Source organism: Ovis aries, chromosome 17, assembly GCF_016772045.2.
Source record: "Ovis aries strain OAR_USU_Benz2616 breed Rambouillet chromosome 17, ARS-UI_Ramb_v3.0, whole genome shotgun sequence".
Lineage (NCBI taxonomy): Eukaryota > Metazoa > Chordata > Mammalia > Artiodactyla > Bovidae > Ovis > Ovis aries.
The window spans coordinates 42,164,957-42,186,937 of NC_056070.1; the positions used below are offsets into that span (position 1 = coordinate 42,164,957).

At 39.0% G+C, this 21,981-nt stretch overlaps 1 protein-coding gene across 5 annotated transcripts in view; it reads right to left on the bottom strand.

Annotated features, from left to right (window-relative positions):
* The window catches only part of GRIA2 (glutamate ionotropic receptor AMPA type subunit 2), a 199,188-nt gene extending 190,472 nt beyond the window's left edge, over positions 1 to 8,716 (bottom strand). For all 5 annotated transcript variants that reach the window (XR_006056646.2, XM_004017287.6, XM_004017288.6 and 2 more), the window contains exons 1-2: positions 8,311 to 8,716; positions 7,621 to 7,761 (exon numbers count right to left, since the gene is read on the bottom strand). Coding sequence is in view for 4 of the 5 variants with exons in the window: in XM_004017287.6 (XP_004017336.1) it covers positions 7,621 to 7,761; positions 8,311 to 8,398 (229 nt within the window). In the remaining variant the exon portion in view is untranslated. The remainder of the gene's footprint in view (positions 1 to 7,620; positions 7,762 to 8,310) is intronic.
* Between the last annotated feature and the right edge of the window lie 13,265 nt (positions 8,717 to 21,981).

Here is a 21,981-nt window from a genome sequence, read left to right on the forward strand (position 1 = left end):
TATTATAGACACACTAGAATGTAGGCATTCTGAAAGAATTAACAGAAAATCATGGTATATAATATCCTGGGGATGGGGATGGGGGGGGAGACTAAGATAATTTTGTGGCTATTCAAGGAAATGTGTACAGTCATGTTTTGTGAAAATTCAAACAAAAATGGACGACCGACACTCCCACAGCCCTCAGAGTACTGAGAACAGAGTCCTGTATGCTAACCATTGCAACACGGCTTCTGCATCATCCCAACATTTCTTTCAGCAAAGCATTTTAACACAGAGCAACGTAGTTGTAGGGGAAAAGATAATAACTTTGAACATATCTAACTTGTGGGTGAAAATGAAAAATGCATCACACCTCTATCTGAATAAGACTGGAGGTAGATACCAAAGAAATTGTTTCTTATAAAATCCAAATATAGAGTAATAGCAATATTCTGAATTTAATAAATATAATTCTATACCAAGAAATTCTGCTATATGAAGTCTGTTTAATAGATTAAAAATCATGACGCATACAAAGCCAACAGTGGCATTACCCTGACTTTAAGAAAGGCATATTTTCATTCTCCATGTTAATTTTAAATGTTTCTATAAATTGTAATAATAAAAAATGACAAGATACTTTGAATAGTAACCAAAAATAACAGGTTTTAGACTACTAACAAACACCACTGTAAGAAGCAGATTAATTTTTCTCCAAAATCAGTGAAATCTTTTTTGAAAAATATTTTTATTGCTAGAAAAATTTTAAATTATGGGTGATTTTGAGATTTGAGAAAGAAATTGTGGGTAGATTTTAATTCAACAATGACTTTTCCTATCCTATTGAAGAGGCATAGTCATTTAAGACATTTGGCAATGAGTTGTTCAGATCATTAGAGAAAATCTCAGAAATTCTGAATGAAAATCGGCAAATTAAAAAAAATCTGGTATTTCAATTTTGTTTGGGGAATCTTCAGTAGAACTCAATTAAAAAAGAAAGGAAATACATTTACCCACTGGCCACTAGCATCCCAATAAAATGTTTAAATCTTCTATTAATACAAGATTTTAGCTCTTTGTAATATATCCTTTGCTTACTTAAAAAAATAAAAAAACATTTCAATTTAAATTTACTTCCTTGTAGTAGCACCTGCTCTGCAGATTAAGCACTTTCGCTGACTTTTTAAAAGGGAAAAGAAGAACAGAGGACGGGGGGGCGGGGGGGGAAAGCGCACTCTTTGAAAAGTCAACCATACAGCAACACCTGATAGAATAATCAGGAAACAACCGGTCTTCTACTGCCTTCCCGAAAATGGTCAGGGCTCCAGGAAGCTTGAAAGGTGGTTTTGGGAAGAAATTCCAGAAGATACAGGCTCTGACATGAATCAGCATTCTACTGTCTTAATGTCAAGGTTCAACGACCCCTTCACTATAAAGGCTTGATATGAAAGGGAAAAGTCCCAGACTTCTCAAGTCAGTATGCGGAAGTCTGCAAGACCTCAAAAAGCAATAATAGTATAAGAGTAAATTCCTATTACTACTAAATTCCTATAGTTTCATATACTCATTTTTAGTTAAATATTCAGTTTCTCATATCTTAAACTGAGTATTTCAACCAATGCCATTTTTTAAAATTCTGTTGAATATAATGTCTGATTTTCCTAAAATTCTCTTGTGATACTTGGAGTTTGAAAACTTAACTACAAAAAAAAAAAAACCCAACAACAAATTAATTATTCTTACATTTAAAGAGCTATTTTATTCTTCGTAACCTCCAATTGATTTTAATCAAAGATTTAACCTCAGGTTATAAGGTATTGTGTCTGGTACACTACAAATTCTTATGATTGCTTACGAGTATCCAAGTTGATTCTGGTTGTATGAAAATTTTTGCATGCATTAAAATACGTAACTCTAGGCTTTGGTAATTATCTTGATAGAATAATAAAACATGATAGCCTACCCAAAATATAGCTACTCACAATCCATAATTACAATATAATTACACACACACACACAGAAAAATTCATGCAAAGCGTAACAAATTTAGCAAGCATCAATGTGATGAACACAGATATACATCTCAATAATTCATGACTAAAATGCAATGATAAGAAATACACCTTAAAATAATACCTGAAGGATTTACTGTATAGTACAGGGAACTATAATGAATATTTTATATTATATAGGTTATTTTAACCTATATAAATGGTTTTAATATAAAACCAATATTTTATATTATATAGGTTATTATTTTATAACCTATAAGGGAAAATAATCTGGAAAAGGATACATACATATATTTATCTGAATTACTTTACTGTACATATGAAACTCTGGAGAAGGACATGGAACCCCACTCCTGTATTCTCACCTGGAGAATGCCATGGACAGAGGAGCCTGGGGGGCTATAGTCCATGGGGTTGCAAAGAGTCAGACAAAAGTGAAGCAACTTAGCATGCATGCATGCACATATAAAACTAACACAACACTGCAAATTAATTATACTTCAATAAAATAAATATACTCAATAAAATAAATAGATAGATAAATAGATTACACCTGAAGAATCAAGGTTAAAAAGCCAAAAAACATAATTTTAGAATTCTTTCTTCCAAGAGTATATAATCAATGCTATTCCTGAATTTCTTTATGAATCAAATTCACAAGGATATTTAAGATAATCTATTTAAAAAATAAAATCAAAAATAAAAGGCAGTGGGAGTTACTTTTCAAATACCTCATTTTAAATGGATTTTTCTAAAACAGATGCCACTTATATGTATTTTTTCAATTCCTCTAAATAAATGTGTTTACAATGTTTCAAAGGGTATTCAGTGTGCGCAACAGTTTTACGAAAGAACTATGTTTTCTCCAACATCTCCATCTACTGGCTTAGAGAAAAAGCAGATTTTTATCTGCTATTTCTTTAAATTTAATATTTTTACAATTTATTTTTCATGAAATTGAAATATCAAAGTATTAAATTATTTTAAATAGATTAATAGCTATTAGTCAGTCATTAAAAAATAGGAACAATTTTGAAGACGACATTTAATAATTTCAATTCCAAAGCCCTATGTGATCAAATATGTTCATAACTCTTTTAGACAATTTTATTTTAACCAAGTTTTAATAATAAGCACAACATTAAAGTTTATCCAAACTTTTTAGAATGTAAAAATGTTTATTATTTCCTAAAACTTGTTGATTTTGTTAACCTATATACAATATGTGCTGCTGCTACTAAGTCACTAAGTCGTGTCCGACTCTGTGCGACCTCATAGACGACAGCCCACCAGGCTCTCCCGTCCCTGGGATTCTCCAGGCAAGAACACTGGAGTGGGTTGCCATTTCCTTCTTCAGTGCATGAAAGTGAAAAGTGAAAGTGAAGTCGCTCAGTTGTGTCCAACTCAGTGACCCCATGGACTGCAGCCCACCAGGCTCCTCTGTCCATGGAATTTTCCAGGCAAGAGTACTGGAGTGGGGTGCCATTGCCTTCTCCACAATATGCACATATCACATCTATTATTTTCATAAAAATATTGACTGTAATAAATTGATTTTGTAGAAAAACTATTAGAATATCATCACATCCTCAAACCAAACTGCTTAGACAAGACCCAGTGGCAGTGTACAGGGAAGGCCTCCAGGCCCATAAGGATTTGAAAACTATAGGAAAGAGAATTAAGGGGAAAGGTTAGGGGAAAATGAGTTGCTATAAGAATAACATTCATTTATTCTCTGACGACTAGAAGGCACTCAACAAACACTGAAGCTGAAGCGGGAGGTGAGAAGAAGGAAAGGAGCAAGCAAGGAAAGAATTCCTGAGGCCCATCACTGACTTAACTGTTGAACATCGGATGCTAAGTTACTTATTTTTCTGGTTTCATGGACTTTCTCATGTTGAAGTCTTAAGTTGAAGCAGGCTTGAGGGGGAAGAAAAATAAAACCTTAGTAGGCTCTCTAGCTAAGAAGAAAGAAGGAAGAAAGGAAATGGGGAGGAAGGCAGAAAAAGGAGAAGGCAAAAAACTGAAAATCTGTCTTTATTTCCTCAGGTACCATGGAAACAAATGGGAACAAGTAGGTACTTGAATTATCCCACTGTGACTGTGAAAGAGGGCGTGGGAGGGAGTTCAGAGCCTGCACAGCATTTACTGGGTTCAGAATGTAATGACTTTATTTCATTTGCAAAACCTTAACCCATTCAGTGGGTCCTGCCATGTCAGTCTCAGCATTCCCAAAGCAGCCTTTCCATCTCAGGAATACAATTAAATTAGCAAACTAAAGTCTTTGCTATTTTACAATTATATTGTTAAGATTCACAAATTTACTTTCTTAGTACATTAAATTTATATACTACATCTAGGGTTAAATTTACCCTATGGGATTTTTCTGTTTTAACTCAGAGGAAGGGCAAGCTAATTTATGAACGCTGACTGATGATACATATTTTAATGGTAGAATTATGAAGTAGAATTCCTTAGATTTCTGTAGGAAGTGGGAGAAAGTCAGGTTGGTTTCTACTACCTACATGTTTGACTCTGCTGCTTCCACTTCATAAAGGAAAGAATCAAGGATTCCCCTGATTGAGGAGCCAAGGAAACAAAGGCTAAGCATTGGAGAAAATGCCTTGAGCAGGATTTAAGTGATCAAGACTCATCTTTAATAAATTCGGTATCAGAGATTTCCACTCATTTCTGGACTGCTCACTTTGTGAGTGCATTTTATATGTTAGCATCTCTCCCTCTGAAAAGAAATAAAATAATTTTACATTCTCTATTACTCTTGATTTAAAAAGAAGAAAAGAAGGATACAAACACTCCATTTCATTTTGCAAATTCTGTATTGTAAAATTCCTAAAGGAATGAAAAAATTGAGCCACAGAAATTTTAGGTGCCGAGTAGATGAGTTAATGTCAACTCCTGAAAATTCTATTCAATGAGTGATAGAGTTTTTTCTTCTGTAACTAGTTCTATTCAGCAATCAGTAAGATTGCTTATAGCACAGGAGTTGCAGAGGCCATGGTTCTGAATTCCCATGCCAGAAACTTGAAAATACATTCAGATCCTCACTGTCATTATTTTAGTGTCATTGAATGCAGGAGTAACTTTGCGACATGGAGACATGCAATCTTTTATTTCAGCTTTATTTTCTGAGAAACACAAAATATCCATGCAAAATGAAGATTTGATTTGCCCATTTTCTTAGAATTGGGCTTTCCTTGTGGCTCAGCTGGTAAAGAATCCACCTGCAATGCAGGAGACCTGGGTTCGATCCCTGGGTTGGGAAGATCCCTTGGAGAAGGGAAAGGCTACCCACTCCAGTATTCTGGCCTGGAGAATTCCATGGACTGTATAGTCCATGAGTTCGCAGAGTCTGACACAACTGAGTGACTTTCACTCCACTCACTTGGATGGTTTAGAACTGTCAAGCAAATTAAATTTTGTCTCTGTTTTTCTAATGAAATCCGTCTCTTATTACATGGATGTATCCATTCTGTGGAACTTTATGTATTTATATCTGTGTTTAATATGTGTATATTTTCTGCCTGTGTATCTTATTTCAATAAAATTTACATTAAATAAATTATTCAAAATATTGAGACTGAGGACCTAAACTAGTCACTTAACCTTAACTAACCATAATCTTGAGTCTTTACAAGCCCCAACATAGTCATTCAGCATTTGGAATGAGGAAATACTCATTTCCTTCAGTGGACCTAACTCCTTTGCTCTCAGCCAGGCCCTGGCATAATTCTCACCAATGAATGAACTTCTACATCATTGACCGTTTTCAAAACATAGAGATATCGATTCTTTTCACCTAGTTTTTAAAACCTAAATCCTCCCAACAATCCTAGTCTTGCGTTAGGTTCATTACTTTCCACAGCATTTTCACATTAATATACAATTACAAACAGTTGGATATTTAGACCAATTGTGTCTAAAACTCACAATTCAGAGGGGGGAAAAAAACTGGAGACCTGGTATCAATTCAAATGAATAATCTAATTCTGGTAGATAAATAGGTCAAATTATAAAGGACTTCAAAAATTAAACTACAGCTGGTTTCTTTGTGTATTTACATGCTAAAATTTTTCAAGATATTCTTACATTCTTTTAGGAAGATTTTTTTTTAACTGAAAATTTACTTAAGTCTCAGTCTCTCTTCCTCCCACTTCCTTCCCATCATGCCCAGTTCCTTTTCTCTCCTGGAATCAACATGTGAAAAAATATATACAGTGCTGAAATCTTAAATATGCTTTCATAAACAGTTGAATTCTAAGCATCAAACAGCTCCATAATAATGACCCCTGTTCTATCAGACAGTTGTTTCATTCCTTCATTCATTTGGCTGATGGCAGTTTCAAAACGAGCTGAGGGTGTTCCTGATACTACAATCAAGCTAACCCATGGAATATACGATTAAAGCTCAACATGGGGACGTGGGATGATAACCAGTTGTTTGTCTAACGTGGGGACACTGCAGTTGGGATTTTTCGGTGGTAATTTTCCGCTCAGTCCTTTACAGGGAAGCCAGAGTGGGAGGTAAGCCATCTGCAAATCCCCCCGCGAAACTGTCAACTCTGAAATAAACACCAAGAACATCAAGTCAGAAAGCAGTCGCCCCAACCTAGTAGCCAGGGCAGGATAGCAGCTGCCGGCAGAGGGCAGGGGGTCCGGCGGTAGCCGCACCGCCCACGCCCGATCGGGGATGGCCGCGCCTGGACCCGGGCCAGCCGGTCTTTCCACTGAACCGTGCGGAGACTTAATAGCTTGAATCCTATTACTTTGAAGCCTGGATGTAGCTTCGCGGCGGGTCCCCAAGTACTGCACGCCGCGCTGGGACTAACAGGATGGCTGCGAAGACTAAAATGGCTGATCGGCTGGCTACTTCTCCAGATTCCAAACTCGGCGCATGCCACCTCTTTCAAGTCCTTTTCCTCCCGCATCCTCTGTAGGAGCCCCGCGACTTGAGAACAAAGCCCCCGGCCCGCGAGGGCCCACGGTGCCCGGCACACGATCGCCCCGGGACTCAGGCTGCGGCGCCCGGGGCAGCGAGGAAGGACTGTACGGGTTCCCCGGCCTGCGTCAGCCTCGCTGCACCCCTCGGTGGGCCTTATGTAACGACCCCAAGCCGACTATGGGACCAGTGTGACAACTTGTCCCGTCTCGGGGCAGAATACAGGCTCGCGGGGTTCACGCAGTGACCCGGAGGGAGGCCTGCCGATTTCACCCCGGGGCCGGGGCATCTACCCCGCAGCCCGACGGCGCGCCCTGGGGCACCGCGTGTTCCCCTCGCGCGGGGTGCCACCAGGCCAGCAGGGGAAGGGGGCTTCTTTTGAAGACTCCAGCGGAGCCAAGACCCCCGGAACCTAAGGAAGCCCGTTCGATCTCCAACACCCACCCCCCTCCCTAGTGCGCACACTCTCCCCTGGTTTTCGCTTCCTCTTCAGCCCCCAACTCTCAGCCAGCGGGGGTCCCCGAGAACGCAGCCACTTTCTCCCGACGCCGTCACACGCACGCGCGTGTGCAGTCACTACACCCGCACACTGACACGCAGAAACACGCACACACACCAGCCCGCTTTCCGCGTGCGGCGCCCAAAAGGGCATGAATATTCATTACTCACAAGCGTTGGTGACTGCGAAGCTGTTGGCTACCTCCAAATTGTCGATGTGGGGTGTCAGTCTGAACTCCGAAGTGGAAAACTGAACCATCCCTACACGAAATGCACTGTATTCCTGATCGGCGCCCCTGGGAAACAGCCCCCCTGCAAGGAACAAACACCAAGCAAGGAGGACAGTGTCAGTGCCCGAGAGGAGGAGAGGAGCCCGCTAGCGGGGGACTGCCCAGGAGTCCCTGGTTAACGTTAATAGGACGAATAAACATATCCCTGGACCCGGGCAACAGGGGAACTGGGGTGGATATCCAAAGGGTATAGACCAGACACGGAGGGGATCAAGACACGAAGGAGCTCGAGGGTCAGGTGGGTGGCCAGAAACGTTCTCCTTCCCTAGTGATCACAAGCTGTTCATTCAGACCCCTAGAGATTCTGAACAAACGGGAAAATGTTGTTAAGGTGAAATGAATAAAATTTGGGGGTTCGAAAAGAGAAGACCTTTCCCTCTGTTGTGTCAGAGACACAGTCTTTTGCCTTTGCTTTATCCTAAGAAAAACATGTATATTTTAGGCAGTTTAAATCTGGAATGCAGTCAAGGTATGACATAACTCTACATGACATGAATTAATTTGTCCATCGTGAACAAAGATTACCACCAAATTATGCACAATTCAAAAGCAGAGCACAAAGGGTACCTACCTATCTGTATGCTGTTAGAAGAGACACCAAAAATCAGTCCCCACAAAACAGGAGAAAGGAGGACAGATATATGCATAATCTTTTGCATTTCCAAGAAAAGTAGAGCATCCACAAAATACCCTTTCTTTTTTTTTTTTTTTTCCTTTTCCTCCTCTTCCTTCTTTGGCCGTTTTCCTGGGCAAATTAGATCCTCTGCATTTTGAGACAGCAATTTAGCACCAAGCTGCTAAAAACCAGAAGTGGAGGCAGAAGAATCCCTATTTCCAGGTCCTGCGGGTGGCTGCCGCCCTGCGCCCCGCGCCTGCTCCGAAGTCCGGAGGACCGGCTAGATGCAGTTTCCAGCAGGCTGCCGCTGTGGTCCCAGCGCCTCGGAACACTCAGCACCCTCCCATGCGCTCACACACTCACCCTCGCGCGCTTCTCCCTCTCCCCTCTCTCACACGCGCGCGCGCGCACACACACACATACACACACGGACACACGCGAGTCACAGACCGGCAGGCGGGCCCGGCGCGCGTGCGCGAGGCGCGGGGGGCGGCTGGCGCGCCCCTCCCCCGCCCACCCCCGCGCCCCGGCGTCTCCCGCGCGCAGGGCTGGCAGCGAGGCTCCGAGCCCGGCCGCCGCTGCCCCCCGGGAGAGACCTCGGGTCTCGCGAGCTGTCGCGCCCACCAGTGATCTGCCTTTCAGCACCGCGGACAGCGCCCCATCCGTGCCGCGCTACCTTTGTGCCTCCGCGGCCACTGCAGCGGAGATAGATGCTCCAGCCTGGACCAAATGCAGCAAAGCCCACTTCCGGCTGCCGTGCAGAAGCCAAACTGCTAATTGCTGTTGGCGGTGAAGCGTTCTCTCACTAGGCCCTGCTGTCTTAGGATGCAAGCAATGCTTATTTTTTATCTTCTATAGCCTGTAAATCCCACCTAGCAATAGAGAAACTCTGCCACCCACCTCACCTGACCCGCAGGAAAGCAAACAAAACACTGATAAAAAGAAGTGCTCCAAAAGTGTGAACTTTAGCTAAATGGGACGTAGCAGGATCCAAGGAAAACCTAAAATTCTGTCTATAAAGGTCAAAACCTCATAGCAGAAGATCAAGGTTGACTCTTTGGAACTCTTTGCATGGAAACCCCATTTTTACACTGCTCCACCGGGCTGTGACACCAACTTGCCCAGCCTGCCAAGCCGACGCCTGGGACCTGCTTTGGCAGAAATTCCTCACTGAGTTTATGGCTTTAGTGGTTTAAACAAAGCAATAAAGGATGGTTGAGTACAAGGGACTGTTCCAGGAGGCAGGAGATTGGATCCCACATCACAGAAGGAGTAGCCTAGTAATATTTCAGAATGCCAAGAGTTAGTCTGCTTTCCCATGCAATTGTCACAATAATATCACTAGTATAGCCTCCTCGTTGACTGTTGCATGTTATACTTCCCCTTAATCACTTTGGGCCTCAACTTTTAAAATGAGAAAGATGAGCAAAGTGGACTCTATGGCTCTCTAATCATGGAATTCTGGAATTCCAAGTCATAGTCTTTCCCTCTTTTTGATTTTCTGTATGCATTCCTAGGCCAGGAAGTAAAAGAATCCATAATCTATTAATAAGATTTTACACTGCAGGTAAAAATACCACTCAACTCTATCACCAAGAATTTACTTTAGTCCATTAATATACACTTGTTTGCATATGAGACAGGTGTTGTGAGTCAAAATTCCTTTAAAAATTTTTTTTAAATTAAGAATGAAAATAGTAAAGAAGACATACATAAATATATATCCATATTAACAGTATAAAGGATAATTAAATACATCTGATCTATTCAATCACTAGTAGTGATGTAAGGCACAAAAATGATTTGCATTATTCTCTATTTGAGCTCTTTATTATACAAGAGTGAATAACAACTCAGAGCAAAATAGAAAATTTTTTAGCCATCATTTTTCTTCATTCAGTTTTTCCCAAAAGAAAAACTTTAACTTCATATCAAGTAACTAATAATGAAAGGAGAGAGAGAGAGAAGGTTAAATGTGGAGAATTGGTCATGTTTAAAGAATGGGTCAATGTAAATTAATTTTTTTTAAAGAGGTCGCTTCAAAAGCTATTTTTATCGTAATCTATTTCAAAGTCAAGGACAAAGGTGAACCCAGAATTGACTGAATTACAATCTATAAAAATAAATAATATAAAATAAGAATTTGCTGAATCATAGAAACATTTTTCCTAGTAAATAATATGTAAGATCTCAAGAAAATATTAGTGTTTAGTGACCAACTATAATTCATATATAAAACAGAAATAATTTAGTAGGCATTACTTGTAATTCAACTATTACTTTGTTACTGTTTTTCACAAGGCATGTACCTTTCACATCAAATATAGACAGATACATCTCTTGCAGCATTGGCATTGTTGTGCTTGTATTATAATTAATGAACTTTTTCAAATTCACGATAGTATTTATCATATATCATTTTTCAGGCACAGAATACTATGTAATAAATTTAAATCGGCTGAAGGAAGTGATTATGCAAATAAATGAAAAATGCTGTAATTTATTTTTAATACTTAGAAACTTCCTGTTTCAAGAATATATCTCATATTGATCAGTAGTAAAATCAAATTTGAAAATTTCAAAACTACTGAGACTAAAATTGAATAGAATAGTGTGCTCAAAGACACAGTTTGCTATTCTCTGCCCTCTGCTGTTCAATTTTGGTAATTATCTAAAATGCAAGCATTGTTATGAAACAAGGATAAATAACAGTAAAAATGGAAGCAATAAAAATTTAACCATTCTAGCAATAGTTTGTGTGTTTGGTCGCTTTCACTACTGCTGTTTTTTGTGTATGTTTAAATATAATCTTAGCATTAAGGCTAGAAATAAATATTATACATAGCATTTTCATTTCTATTTTACTCAGTCTTTTCTTCAGTATAAGATGCAATTATTTTCTTTGAAAATCTGCTTTGAAATGCTTAAGATTTTATATATGCTTATGAACTTTGTGCAGTTTTAATTTGTGTTCCATAATGAAAAAGCATTTAGGAAAATCATTATGGAGGGGTTGGGTGGGGTGTGAGGGTAACAACTTTGAAATGACTGGCAGATCAAATTTTAGCTGAATTCCTTATCAAAATTGGATTATAAATGTCAGCATCATGGTTCCAAGCAATGAAGTGACAAGAAGTTTCCTGCCTTCCTATTGATCCTCTGGAACTGGGAAGGCTATTTGAAAGGCTCGGATGCAACTCAGCATTAAAAAGGAAAGTGGCTCCACGCTCCTTTCAGCAAAAGATAGCAAGGGTAGCAGATCCTACAGAATGAACCTAGGTCCCAAACATGAGACATTATTGACTGAGACAGAAAAATTATAAAACAGAAGGGAAAACATGAGGATTTTAATCACTCAGGATTGGAAATAGAGATATTCATTCTGGGGAGTTTCAGTTCTTTAATTAAGATAATGAATAATGCTAGTAAAAATAGCTATTCAGATTGAGACAGTATTGATTATTCTTTTCTTTGTGACACACTTTTAAATCACTGATTGAATAAGATCAACTGCATGATTCAACACATATCTGAAGTCAAACTTTTGTGTATTTTTTGTAAAATGAACTTAGAATAAAGTCCAAAAAATTGAATGAATAAGTGGAGTTTTCATTTTAATTTCCTTGGGGCTCTGATTATATGGATTTCAATTAATTTTACCCACAAATGATCCTGTAGCAGAAATTGGAAAAATGTTTCAATTAATTAATTAATTTAATAAACTAAATATGACAAGGATATTCTAGATAATGTCTTCCATGATAGCTCGGTTGGTAAAGAATCTGCCTGCAATGCAGTAGACCCTGGTTCAATTCTTGGGACAGGAAGATCTGCTGGAGAAGGGATAGGCTATCCACTGCAGTATTCTTGGGCTTCACTGGTGGCTCAGATGGTAAAGAATCCATCTATAATGCAGGAGAGCTGGGTTCAATCCCTGGGTTGGGAAGAGTCTAGATAATGAACTTGACACAATGGGTAAAAGATGGACAGAAAAGAAGCCTTCTGCAGGAAATTTCCAGACTTCATTCAAGTAAGCAAATGATTGCATGCATGCTATGCATGCTAAGTCACTTCAGTCGTGTCCGACTCTGTGCGACCCTATGGACAGCAGGCCACCAGGCTCCTCTGTCCACAAGATTCTCTAGGCAAGAATACTGGAGTGGGTTGCCATTTCCTTCTCCAAATGATTAGGGCCTCATCAAATGAGTTTGGAAGAGATCTTTCCTTTTCGGACTTTTGGAAGTTTTTGAGAAAGACTGGTATTAATTCTTCTTTAAATATTTGGTAGAATTCACCAGAGAAACCATAATATTTTGTGCCTTTTTTGTTGGAGGTTTTTGTTTACTAATTCAATCTTTTTACTGGTAATTGGTATGCTCAGACCCTATATTTCTTCATGATTCAATCTTTATGACCACTATCTTGAACTCTCTATCGAGTAACTTGTTTATCTACATTTCAATAAGATCTGTTTTCTGGAGATTTATCTTATACTTTGTTTAGAATGTGTTACTCTGTTTCTTCATTTTCCTTGACTCTGTGTGTTGTTCTCTGCACATTAGATGAAATGGCCACCTCTCCCAGTCTTGACAGAGTGGTCTGGGGTGGAAGATAATCCTTGTCAGTCAGACTGGCCTAAGCTCCTGGTTGTCTCTGAAACCTTCCTAATTGTCCAAGCCACCATCTTCATTCTTGTTTCAGTAGTTGAGAACATGTCAGTGGCCCAAATTGGTGAATCATACTCTGCACCTACAGATGCAGGCTGCTTGGAAAGTGGGTCCTCTCTCAGCAGCTGGGGTAGTTAATGGTTAAGCTCCTTCCAGGGGTAAACTTGAAGATGTGTGTTTTTCTTGCACCCTCTGTATTGGACTGTGGTGTACTGCCACAACAGAATGGAGAGGGTGCTCCTACAACCATTCAGAACTCCCTCTTCATGAATTCAAGCCTTGTTGGCTATCAGAGCTGGTGATCCTGGGACACATCCCTTGGGCTGCAGCCATAAAATCTGCAGCAACTTAGAGAAGACTGCAGGGAGAAAGCAGAAGAGGTGCCCCAAGCTTCCCCAGTCTGCAGGGAGGGTTTTGGCTACCTGTATTTGTGTGCTAAGTCAGAAGCCTGATCCTTCTACAACAACTTTTTTTTTTTTTTTTAATCAATGATTTACAATATGATATTGGTTTCTGGTGTGCAGTGTAGTGATTCAATATTTTTATAGATTATGCTCCATTTAAAGTCATTACAAATATTAGCCATATTTTCTGTATTTACATCCTAGGAGACTCAAAAGATCCCTTTCATTTTTGTTGCTTCCTCTGTGCTAAACCCTGAGACAGACAAGCCACAGTGAGTCTCCTGTGTTGCAACCTTACTTGACCCCAAGAACACTTCATTTAAATGCAGTCCCATCAGGAAAAGCATTAGCGTGATCCAGATATTAGACACAATGCATTGTTCGCAGGATAGGAAGTGAGAGGCAAGGAGTAATAAGAATACACCAGACCATTGTAAGAAATATACACCTTATCCTACAGGAAAGCAGAACCATTTGAGAGTTTTAAGGAAAGAGGTGAGTTTTTTTTTCTTTCTTTTTGCTTTTTTTAAGATCTATCTCTTTTTTTAATTTTTAAATTGTTGAAGTGTGATAACTCATTTACAGGAGACTTGGAAAATTCATAACAAGGTTACATATAATTCTATTGTATATTACAATTATTTTTTGAGTATATAAATTAAGACTTTTAGGTGGAATTTGAATATCAAACTCTCAAAAATTCATAGAATGAATATGCAGAGAAGTAGAAAGATACAGTAGACCTGAAAAGCACTATGAACCAATTCAGCATAATTAAGATTTATACAATTTTAACATAACAGTAGGATACATATTCTACTCAAGTTCCCATAGATTATAAACTAGGATACTCTGGAACATATCCAGGGACATAAAACAAGGTGTAAAAATATCATGGTCTAAAGATATTGAAATCATACAGAGTCTTTTTTTTATCACTATGGAATTATGTTTGAAGTCAATATCAAAAGATATGTGAAAACAACCCACATATTTTCAAGTACAATGTGATATTTACCAAAAGATGCTTTGACTTAAACACTGAAAGTCTCAAAAAAGTTAGAATGAAAAAACACAGAAGGTGATTGCAGAGAAAAAAGTATTTAAAAGGAGAAATTAATATCAAAGATACTTTAAAAAAATCCCATGAATTTGGAAAATAAATGTCCATTTTTAAATGATAGGTATATCTAAGAAGCCATTACAAAGAAAATTAGGAAATATTTACAAAGAATAAAAATGAAAAGAGAATTTACCAGAGTTTGTTGCAGGCAACAACTGAGGCTACTTAATGCAATTAAATGCAATGTAGAGTCTTGGATAAGATATGAAAAAAAAAAAATAATGGACACTAGTATAAAATTTTGTGAAATTTGAATAAGATATATACTTTAATCAATAATACTGTAGTACATATTAATTTCTTGTATATTTTTTTGCACCGTAGTATTTCTTTATATTCTCAGAATTGGATTAGAAGTCTCAAGCCTCATTCAAACTTTTTTTAAAAAACACTAAGATAAATTTTCTAGACTTTTAGCAGTAATACTAGATGCCAAAACAAAATGGAACTATATCGAATTTCTGAGAGAATATAAATTAGAAATCTAGCATTCTATTCATACTAAGTCAAACAGTGGAATCAAAATATCACAAATTTTTTAGGCAGGCAAAAATTCAGAAATTTATAAAAATATATATTATATATACTATTTATTTATATATATGTATACAAAAGCTTTTTATTATGCATGATAAAGGCTTGACAAAGAACAAAAATGAAATTGGAAAACATAAACTAAATGAAAGAGCAGCGCTGAATATGAAATAGAAAAAATGAAACAAGCTAGATAAAAATAAAAGATCATAATATATTATATCCAGTTGTTTTTGAACACAGCTGCTCACTGGAAACACATCTGGAGCTTTGGATAAAAGAAAGAATACCAGGAAATTTGTATTTTTCAAAAAATTCCAAGATAAATCCAATATGCATCTGGATTTTAGAAAATGACTATAGATTTTTCTATTAAATGGTAGTTATAGTGATACAGTTCTATTGTTTTCTGTTGTCCCCCTTGTGTTAAGTGGATAAGTCATGTCTGACTGTTTGCAACTCCATAGACTGCAGCACACCATGCTTCTCTGTCCTTCACTATCTCCCTGAGCTGGCTCAAACTCATGGTCCGTTGAGTCGGTGATGCCATCCAACCATCTCATCCTCTGTCGTCCCCTTCTCCTCCTACCCTCAATCTTCTCCAGCATCAGGGTCTTTTCCAATGAGTTGGCTGTTTGCATCAGGTGGCCAAAATATTGGAGCTTCAGCTTCAGGATCAGTTCTTTGATCTCCTTGCAGTCCAAGGGACTCTAAAGCATCTTCTCCAGCACCACAATTTGAAAGCATCAGTTCTTCGGTGCTCAGCCTTCTTAATAGTCAAATTTTCACATCTGTACTTGACTACTGGAAAAACTATAGATTTGACTAGATGGCAAAATAATGTCTTTGCTTTTTAATACACTATCTAGGTTTATCATAGCTTTTCTTCCAAGGAGAAACCATCTTTTAATTTTGTAGCTGCTGTCACCAATGGCAGTGATTTTGGAGCCAAGAAAATGAAATCTGTCACTGTTTCTACTTTTTTCCTATTTTCCATGAAATGATGGGACCAGATGCCATGATCTTTGTGTTTTGAATGTTGAGTTTTAAGCCAGCTTTTTCACTCTCTTCTTTCACTTTCATCAAGAGGCTCTTTAGTTCCTCTTCACTTTCTGCCCCTAATGTGATATAATCTGCATATCTGAGGTTGTTGATATTTCTCCCGGCAATCTTGATTCCAGCTTATGCTTCATCCAGCCCAGCATTTCACATGATGTACTCTGTATATAAGTTAAATTAACAGAGTGACAATATACAGCCTTGATGTTCTACTTTCCTGATGGTGAAAGTGAAGTCGCTCAGTTGTGTCCGACTCTTTGAGACGGCATGGACTGTAGCCTACCAGGCTCCTCTGTCCATGGGATTTTCCAGGCAATAGTACTGGAGTGGATTGCCATTTCCTTCTCCAGGTGGTATTAAGTGAATAATAGTTATATAATGACATTAGTAAAAAATGTTTGTCAGAAAAAAATTTTATCAGTTTTCACAATCAATAGCCAGTCAAAAAATAAAAAATAATTACAATTGCAAGCCGTAATGGAAACATAATTAACCTAACTATGCAAAATAATTACATACAATTTAGGCAGGTTAAGTAGAGTGATGTGGTAAGTGGAAGCACATATATGCATATGTTTTCATCCATCCCACCAATCTGCATCTTTTGGTTGGTGCATTTAATCCCTTTACATTTAAGGTAATTATCAACATGCATGATCCTATTACCATTTTCTTAATTGTTTCAGGTTTATTTTCTGTAGGTCTTTTCCTTCTTTTGTATGTCCTGCCTAGAGAAGTTTCTTTAGCATTTTCTGTAAAGATGGATTGGTGGCACTTAACTTTTGCTCATCTGGAAAGCTTTGATTTCTCCATCAAGTCTGAACAAGAGTCTTGCTGGGTAGAATATTCATGGTTATAGGTTCTTTCTATAGGTTCTTCCCTTTCATCACTTTAAATATATCATGCCATTCCCTCTGGCTTGTGGAGTTTCCATTTCCATTTCTCAGTATCCAGCTCAGAAATCAACTGACAACCTGATGGGAGTTCCTATGTGTGTTATTTGCTACTTTTCTCTTGCTACTTGTAATATTTTATCTTATGTCTGTCTTTAATCTTTATCATTTTGATTACTATATGTCTCAGTGTGTTCCTCTTTGGGTTTATCCTGAGACTCTCTGTACTTCCTGGACTTTGTTGACTATTCCTTTTCCCATGTTAGGGAAGTTTTCAACTATTATCTCTTCAAATATTTTCTTGGGTTCTTTCTCTCTTTTTCTTCTAGGATTCTTATAATGCAGGTGTTGGTGTGTTTAATGTTATCCCAGAGATAGCTCTTAGGTTTTCTTTACTTTTTTTCATTCTTTATTCTATATCCTGTTCTGCAGCAATGATTTCCACCATTCTGTTCTTCAAGTCAAGTATCTGTTTTTCTGCCTCAGTTTTTCTGCTATTGATTCTTACTAGTGTATTGTTCGAGAGAAGGCAATGGCACTCCACTCCAGCACTCTTGCCTGGCAAATCCCGTGGATGGAGGAGCCTGGTGGGCTGCAGTCCATGGGGTCGCTAGGAGTCAGACACGGCTGAGTGACTTCACTTTCACTTCCATGCATTGGAGAAGGAAATGGCAACCCACTCCAGTGTTCTTGCCTGGAGAATCCCAGGGACAGGGGAGCCTGGTGGGCTGCCGTCTGTGGGGCCGCACAGAGTCAGACACGACTGAAGCGACTTAGCAGCAGCAGCAGTGTATTGTTCACCTCTGTTTGTTCGTTCTTCAGTTCTCCTAAGTCTTTAGCAAACATTTCTTGCATCTTCTCCATTCTGTTTCTGAGATATTGGATCATCTTCACTATCATTATTCTGATTTTCTTTTCTGGAATATTGCTTATCTCTATTTCGTTTAGTTATTTTTCTGGGGCTTTATCTTGTTCCCTCATCTGACACATAACCCTCTGCTTTTTCATTCTGATTAGCTTTCTGTAAGGTGCTTTCCATTCTAGCCACTGCAGGATTTTTGTTCTTCTTGCTTAGTCTCTCAGCCCTCTGGTGGATGCGGCTAAGAGACTTGTGTAAGTTTCCCGATGGGAGGGACTAGGTAAAACTGTGTCTTGCTCTGGTGGGCAGGGCTGTGCTCAGTAAGACTTTAATCCAATTATCTGTTAATGGGTGGTGTTTCACTACCTCCCTGTTAGTTGTTGGGCCTGAGGTGACCCAGTTCTGAGGTATACGGGCTATATAGTAGGGTTAATGGGTACCTCCAAGAGGACTTATATCAAAGGGCACCTTCCAGGAGTGCTGCTGCCAGTGCCCCCACCCGAGCAGCAGCCGCTGCCTACCCACACCTCCACAGGAGACACCCCAACCATAAGAAGGTAGGTCTGGTTCAGTTTCCTGTGGAGTAACTGCTCCCTTCCCCTGTGTCTTGGTACACACAAGATTTTGTTTATGTCCTTCAAGAGTGGAGTCTCTGTTTCCCCCAGTCCTGTGGAAGTCCTGTAATCAGATCCTGCTGGACTTCAAAGTCAGGTTCCCTGGCGATTCCCAGTCCCTTTCCTGGATCCCCAGGGCTGAGAAGCTTGACATGAGGCTCAGAACCTTCATAAGCATTGGAGTTATTTGGTATTATTGTTCTCCAGTTTGTGGGTCACCCATCCAGCAGATATTGAATCTCATTTTATTGTGTTTGCACCCCTCCTTAGCATCTTGTTGTTGCTTCTTCCTTGTCTTTGAATATGAGGTATACTTTTTTGGTGAATTTTGTGGATGGTTGTTCAAAAGCTTGTTGCAATTCTGGTGCTCTCAGAGGATATGAACACATGTGCTTCTACTCTACCATTTTGATCCAGAAGAGCAAGAGATGAGTTCTTAAGATTTGTATTTTAGATGGAACATTCTGTATTCTGGGTAGAGAATGTGTCTCTGGAGTAATATATTGAATGTAGGGATACCAGGTAAGAGGCTGTATTTCTGGTGGAGGTGATGGGACTCTGGATTAAGAGAATAAGGAACAGTTGGTCTCAGAAAATATTTAGGATGAAGACTTAGTGGAACTCATCAATGAACTTGTATGTGCTGGAGATAATGTTAAGAAGAAACAAATCCTACTACCAGGACAGGAGGCTGAGTGCCCAAGAGAATGCTGCCTTGTCTCAGGATGGGCTGTAGAGAATATTGGAAAGGAGATATGCAAGCAAGGTGGTGGTCTTGGGTTTATAGGGTCTATGGGACACACCAACTCAAGCTGGTGTGTTAGCTCTTGACACTAACTCTGAGATTCAGGGAAGAGACTACATCTAGAACTTAATTTTGAGAATCATCAGCCTTTGGTGTTTCACATGATAGTTACTGCTTTTTTTAATAAGGCAGTTAAAGCAAAAAAAAAAAAAAGAGAGAGAGAGAGAGAGAGAGAAGACATATGCATACCTTAAAAATCCTGCTTTCACTTCACACTGATAAATGTACCTTCTTCCCATTTAACTGAGGAGGATCCAGACCATTACCTTGAACATGCCTCTACTGAACCGTTTCCCATTTCAGTCTTTACTTTAAAGTGGGACAAGAATTTAAGAATATTTGTGAAGAAATTTAACACTAAGTCCTTTTCCATTTTTAGGATTTTTTTTCTAGTATTTTATGATAACCTTACTCACTGTTAACCAAAATAAAATTCTGTGCCTACTTGCATGACTGATTCTTTCCAGAACGTTCAACAGAGTTTTCAACATTTGTCTTTTCATGTTACAATTTACAAAGTATTTGAACGAAAGTATATAATCACAATATCAAATTCCAACTATCAAGAAAAGTTTTCTTTTTAAAAAAATACATTTTATTCTCATTCAGTGGGTGAAAGCAAAAATGAGAAGGGCAAGCAGCTAACCAAAATTATTTAGCAGACCTCCCCTGTATTTCTCATGTCATGTAAGAGGGGACCAAAGGAGAAGAAAAGAAACAAATAAATAGTATAAAACATAGCTACAAATGTTTCCAAATCTGCATATAGTTAGTAGATTTTAATATGTAATCATAGCCTCTTTCTTCACTCTCTCCTTTTCCACATTACTTTTTAAAAATTAATTTATTTTTTAATTGAAAGATAATTACCTTACAGAATTGTGTTGGGTTTTGCCAAACATCAACATAAATAAGCCATACACATTACTTTTTTAAAAAACTTACCCATGGTGGATTCATGTCAATGTATGGCAAAACCAATACAGTATTGTAAAGTAAAATACAGTTAAAATAAAAATTTTTTTAAAAAACTTATTTCTTTATTTTTGACTGTGCCAGGTCTTTGTTGCTGCATGGGCTTTCTCTTGTGGCAGGCAGGGACTAATTCCTAGTTGCAATTCTTGGACTGCTCATTTCAGTGGCTTCTGTTGTTGCAGAGCACAGACTCTAGGGCATGAAGGCTTCAGTATTTGTGGCATGCGGGCTCAGTAGTTGTAGTTCCCAGACTCTGGAGCACATGTTCAGCAGTTGTGGCACACGGGCTTAGTTGCTCCATTGCATGAGAGATCTTCCCAGACCAGGGATCAAACCCGTGTCTCCTGCATTGGCAGGCAGATTCTTTACCATTGAGCCACCAGTCAAACCCTTCACATTACTTCTGTAAGCACGTCAGCTAGTCAGAAGTCTTTCTTTGATGTATAGAACCCAAACTTTCATTCCTCCAGGATCTGAGTCCCTTCTGATCTTCCCTTTTTGGAACTTCTGGAGTTTTCTTTTGCGGTGGTTACTGGACAAGAGAATACAAGAGACACTGCAGTAGGCTGTGAATCGTTTCTCTACTGTATATACATTTATCCTCTCCCCAGTTGAGGGCACACCGTTTTTTCAGCATGGCATGTTGTCATGCATGTGCAGTCTCATGGTTCAGTGGATAATATAGGACAGAAATATTGGGTTATAGAATCATGTTGTATTCTGTGGACAGAAGTCAAGAGTCTACTAGTGCCCAGTGGCAAGTCAGAAAGTATTTTTGCAATGGAAAAGAGTTGCAAGCAGCAGGGAACAAGGTCTTACCTCAAACCCCAGGCATCTGTGCTGTGATTCTCTTATTAGAGGTTGCCATAGTCTCTGTACTAGCATCTGTCTGCCTCAGACACTTCAAATACCATTGGGTCTACTAGATGTCAAGTAACCTGCCCTGCAGCCTGTACCTACTGTTGTAGTTTATTTCTTGGGGCCCAACTGGCAGCCTTATACGTGAATACCAATAAATATGGCACAGCAGCAAGCCTACATGTGGTACACATCATCTGCAAAATGATATGTACACACATCATTTTGTACACAAAAATCCAAGTACACAAAATCCAAGCTGACCTACCAGGCTTTCCTTTCTTCTGTGTGGTACATGCCGAAACCAACAACAAACCTCACATCAATGATGCTTAAAAACTTTACCTGTGAGGCAGACACTCTAACCTCTGAGGGGTTTATCTCTCATACTCTGTCACACGTGTTTTTACAAGGCATATAAGTGGCTTGCTACTTCTGGCTCATCGGGTGCAGTTTACATAGTGTCATCAATGAAATGTACCCCGCTTAAAGTTCTGCTGTAGAGATTATCACATCCAGAGCAGTTTCTGTGTCTCTCTTGAGGAAATGGCAGGATAAAACTCTTATTATTGGCCTAAAGACAATGAAAGATGTTGGTGTGAGAAAGAATTGGCTTCTTTTTGGGAGTAAATTTTCTTGCATGGATATGCTTCCCAGGTGGCACTAGTGGTAAAGAACCTGCCTGCTAATGCAGGAGATGTGAGACTTGGCTTCAATCCCTGTGTCGGGAAGATCCCCTGGAGGAGGGCATGGCAACCCACTCCAGTATTCTTGCCTGGAGAATCCCATGGACAGAGGAGCCTGGTGGCTACAGTCTATTGGGTTGTAAAGAGTC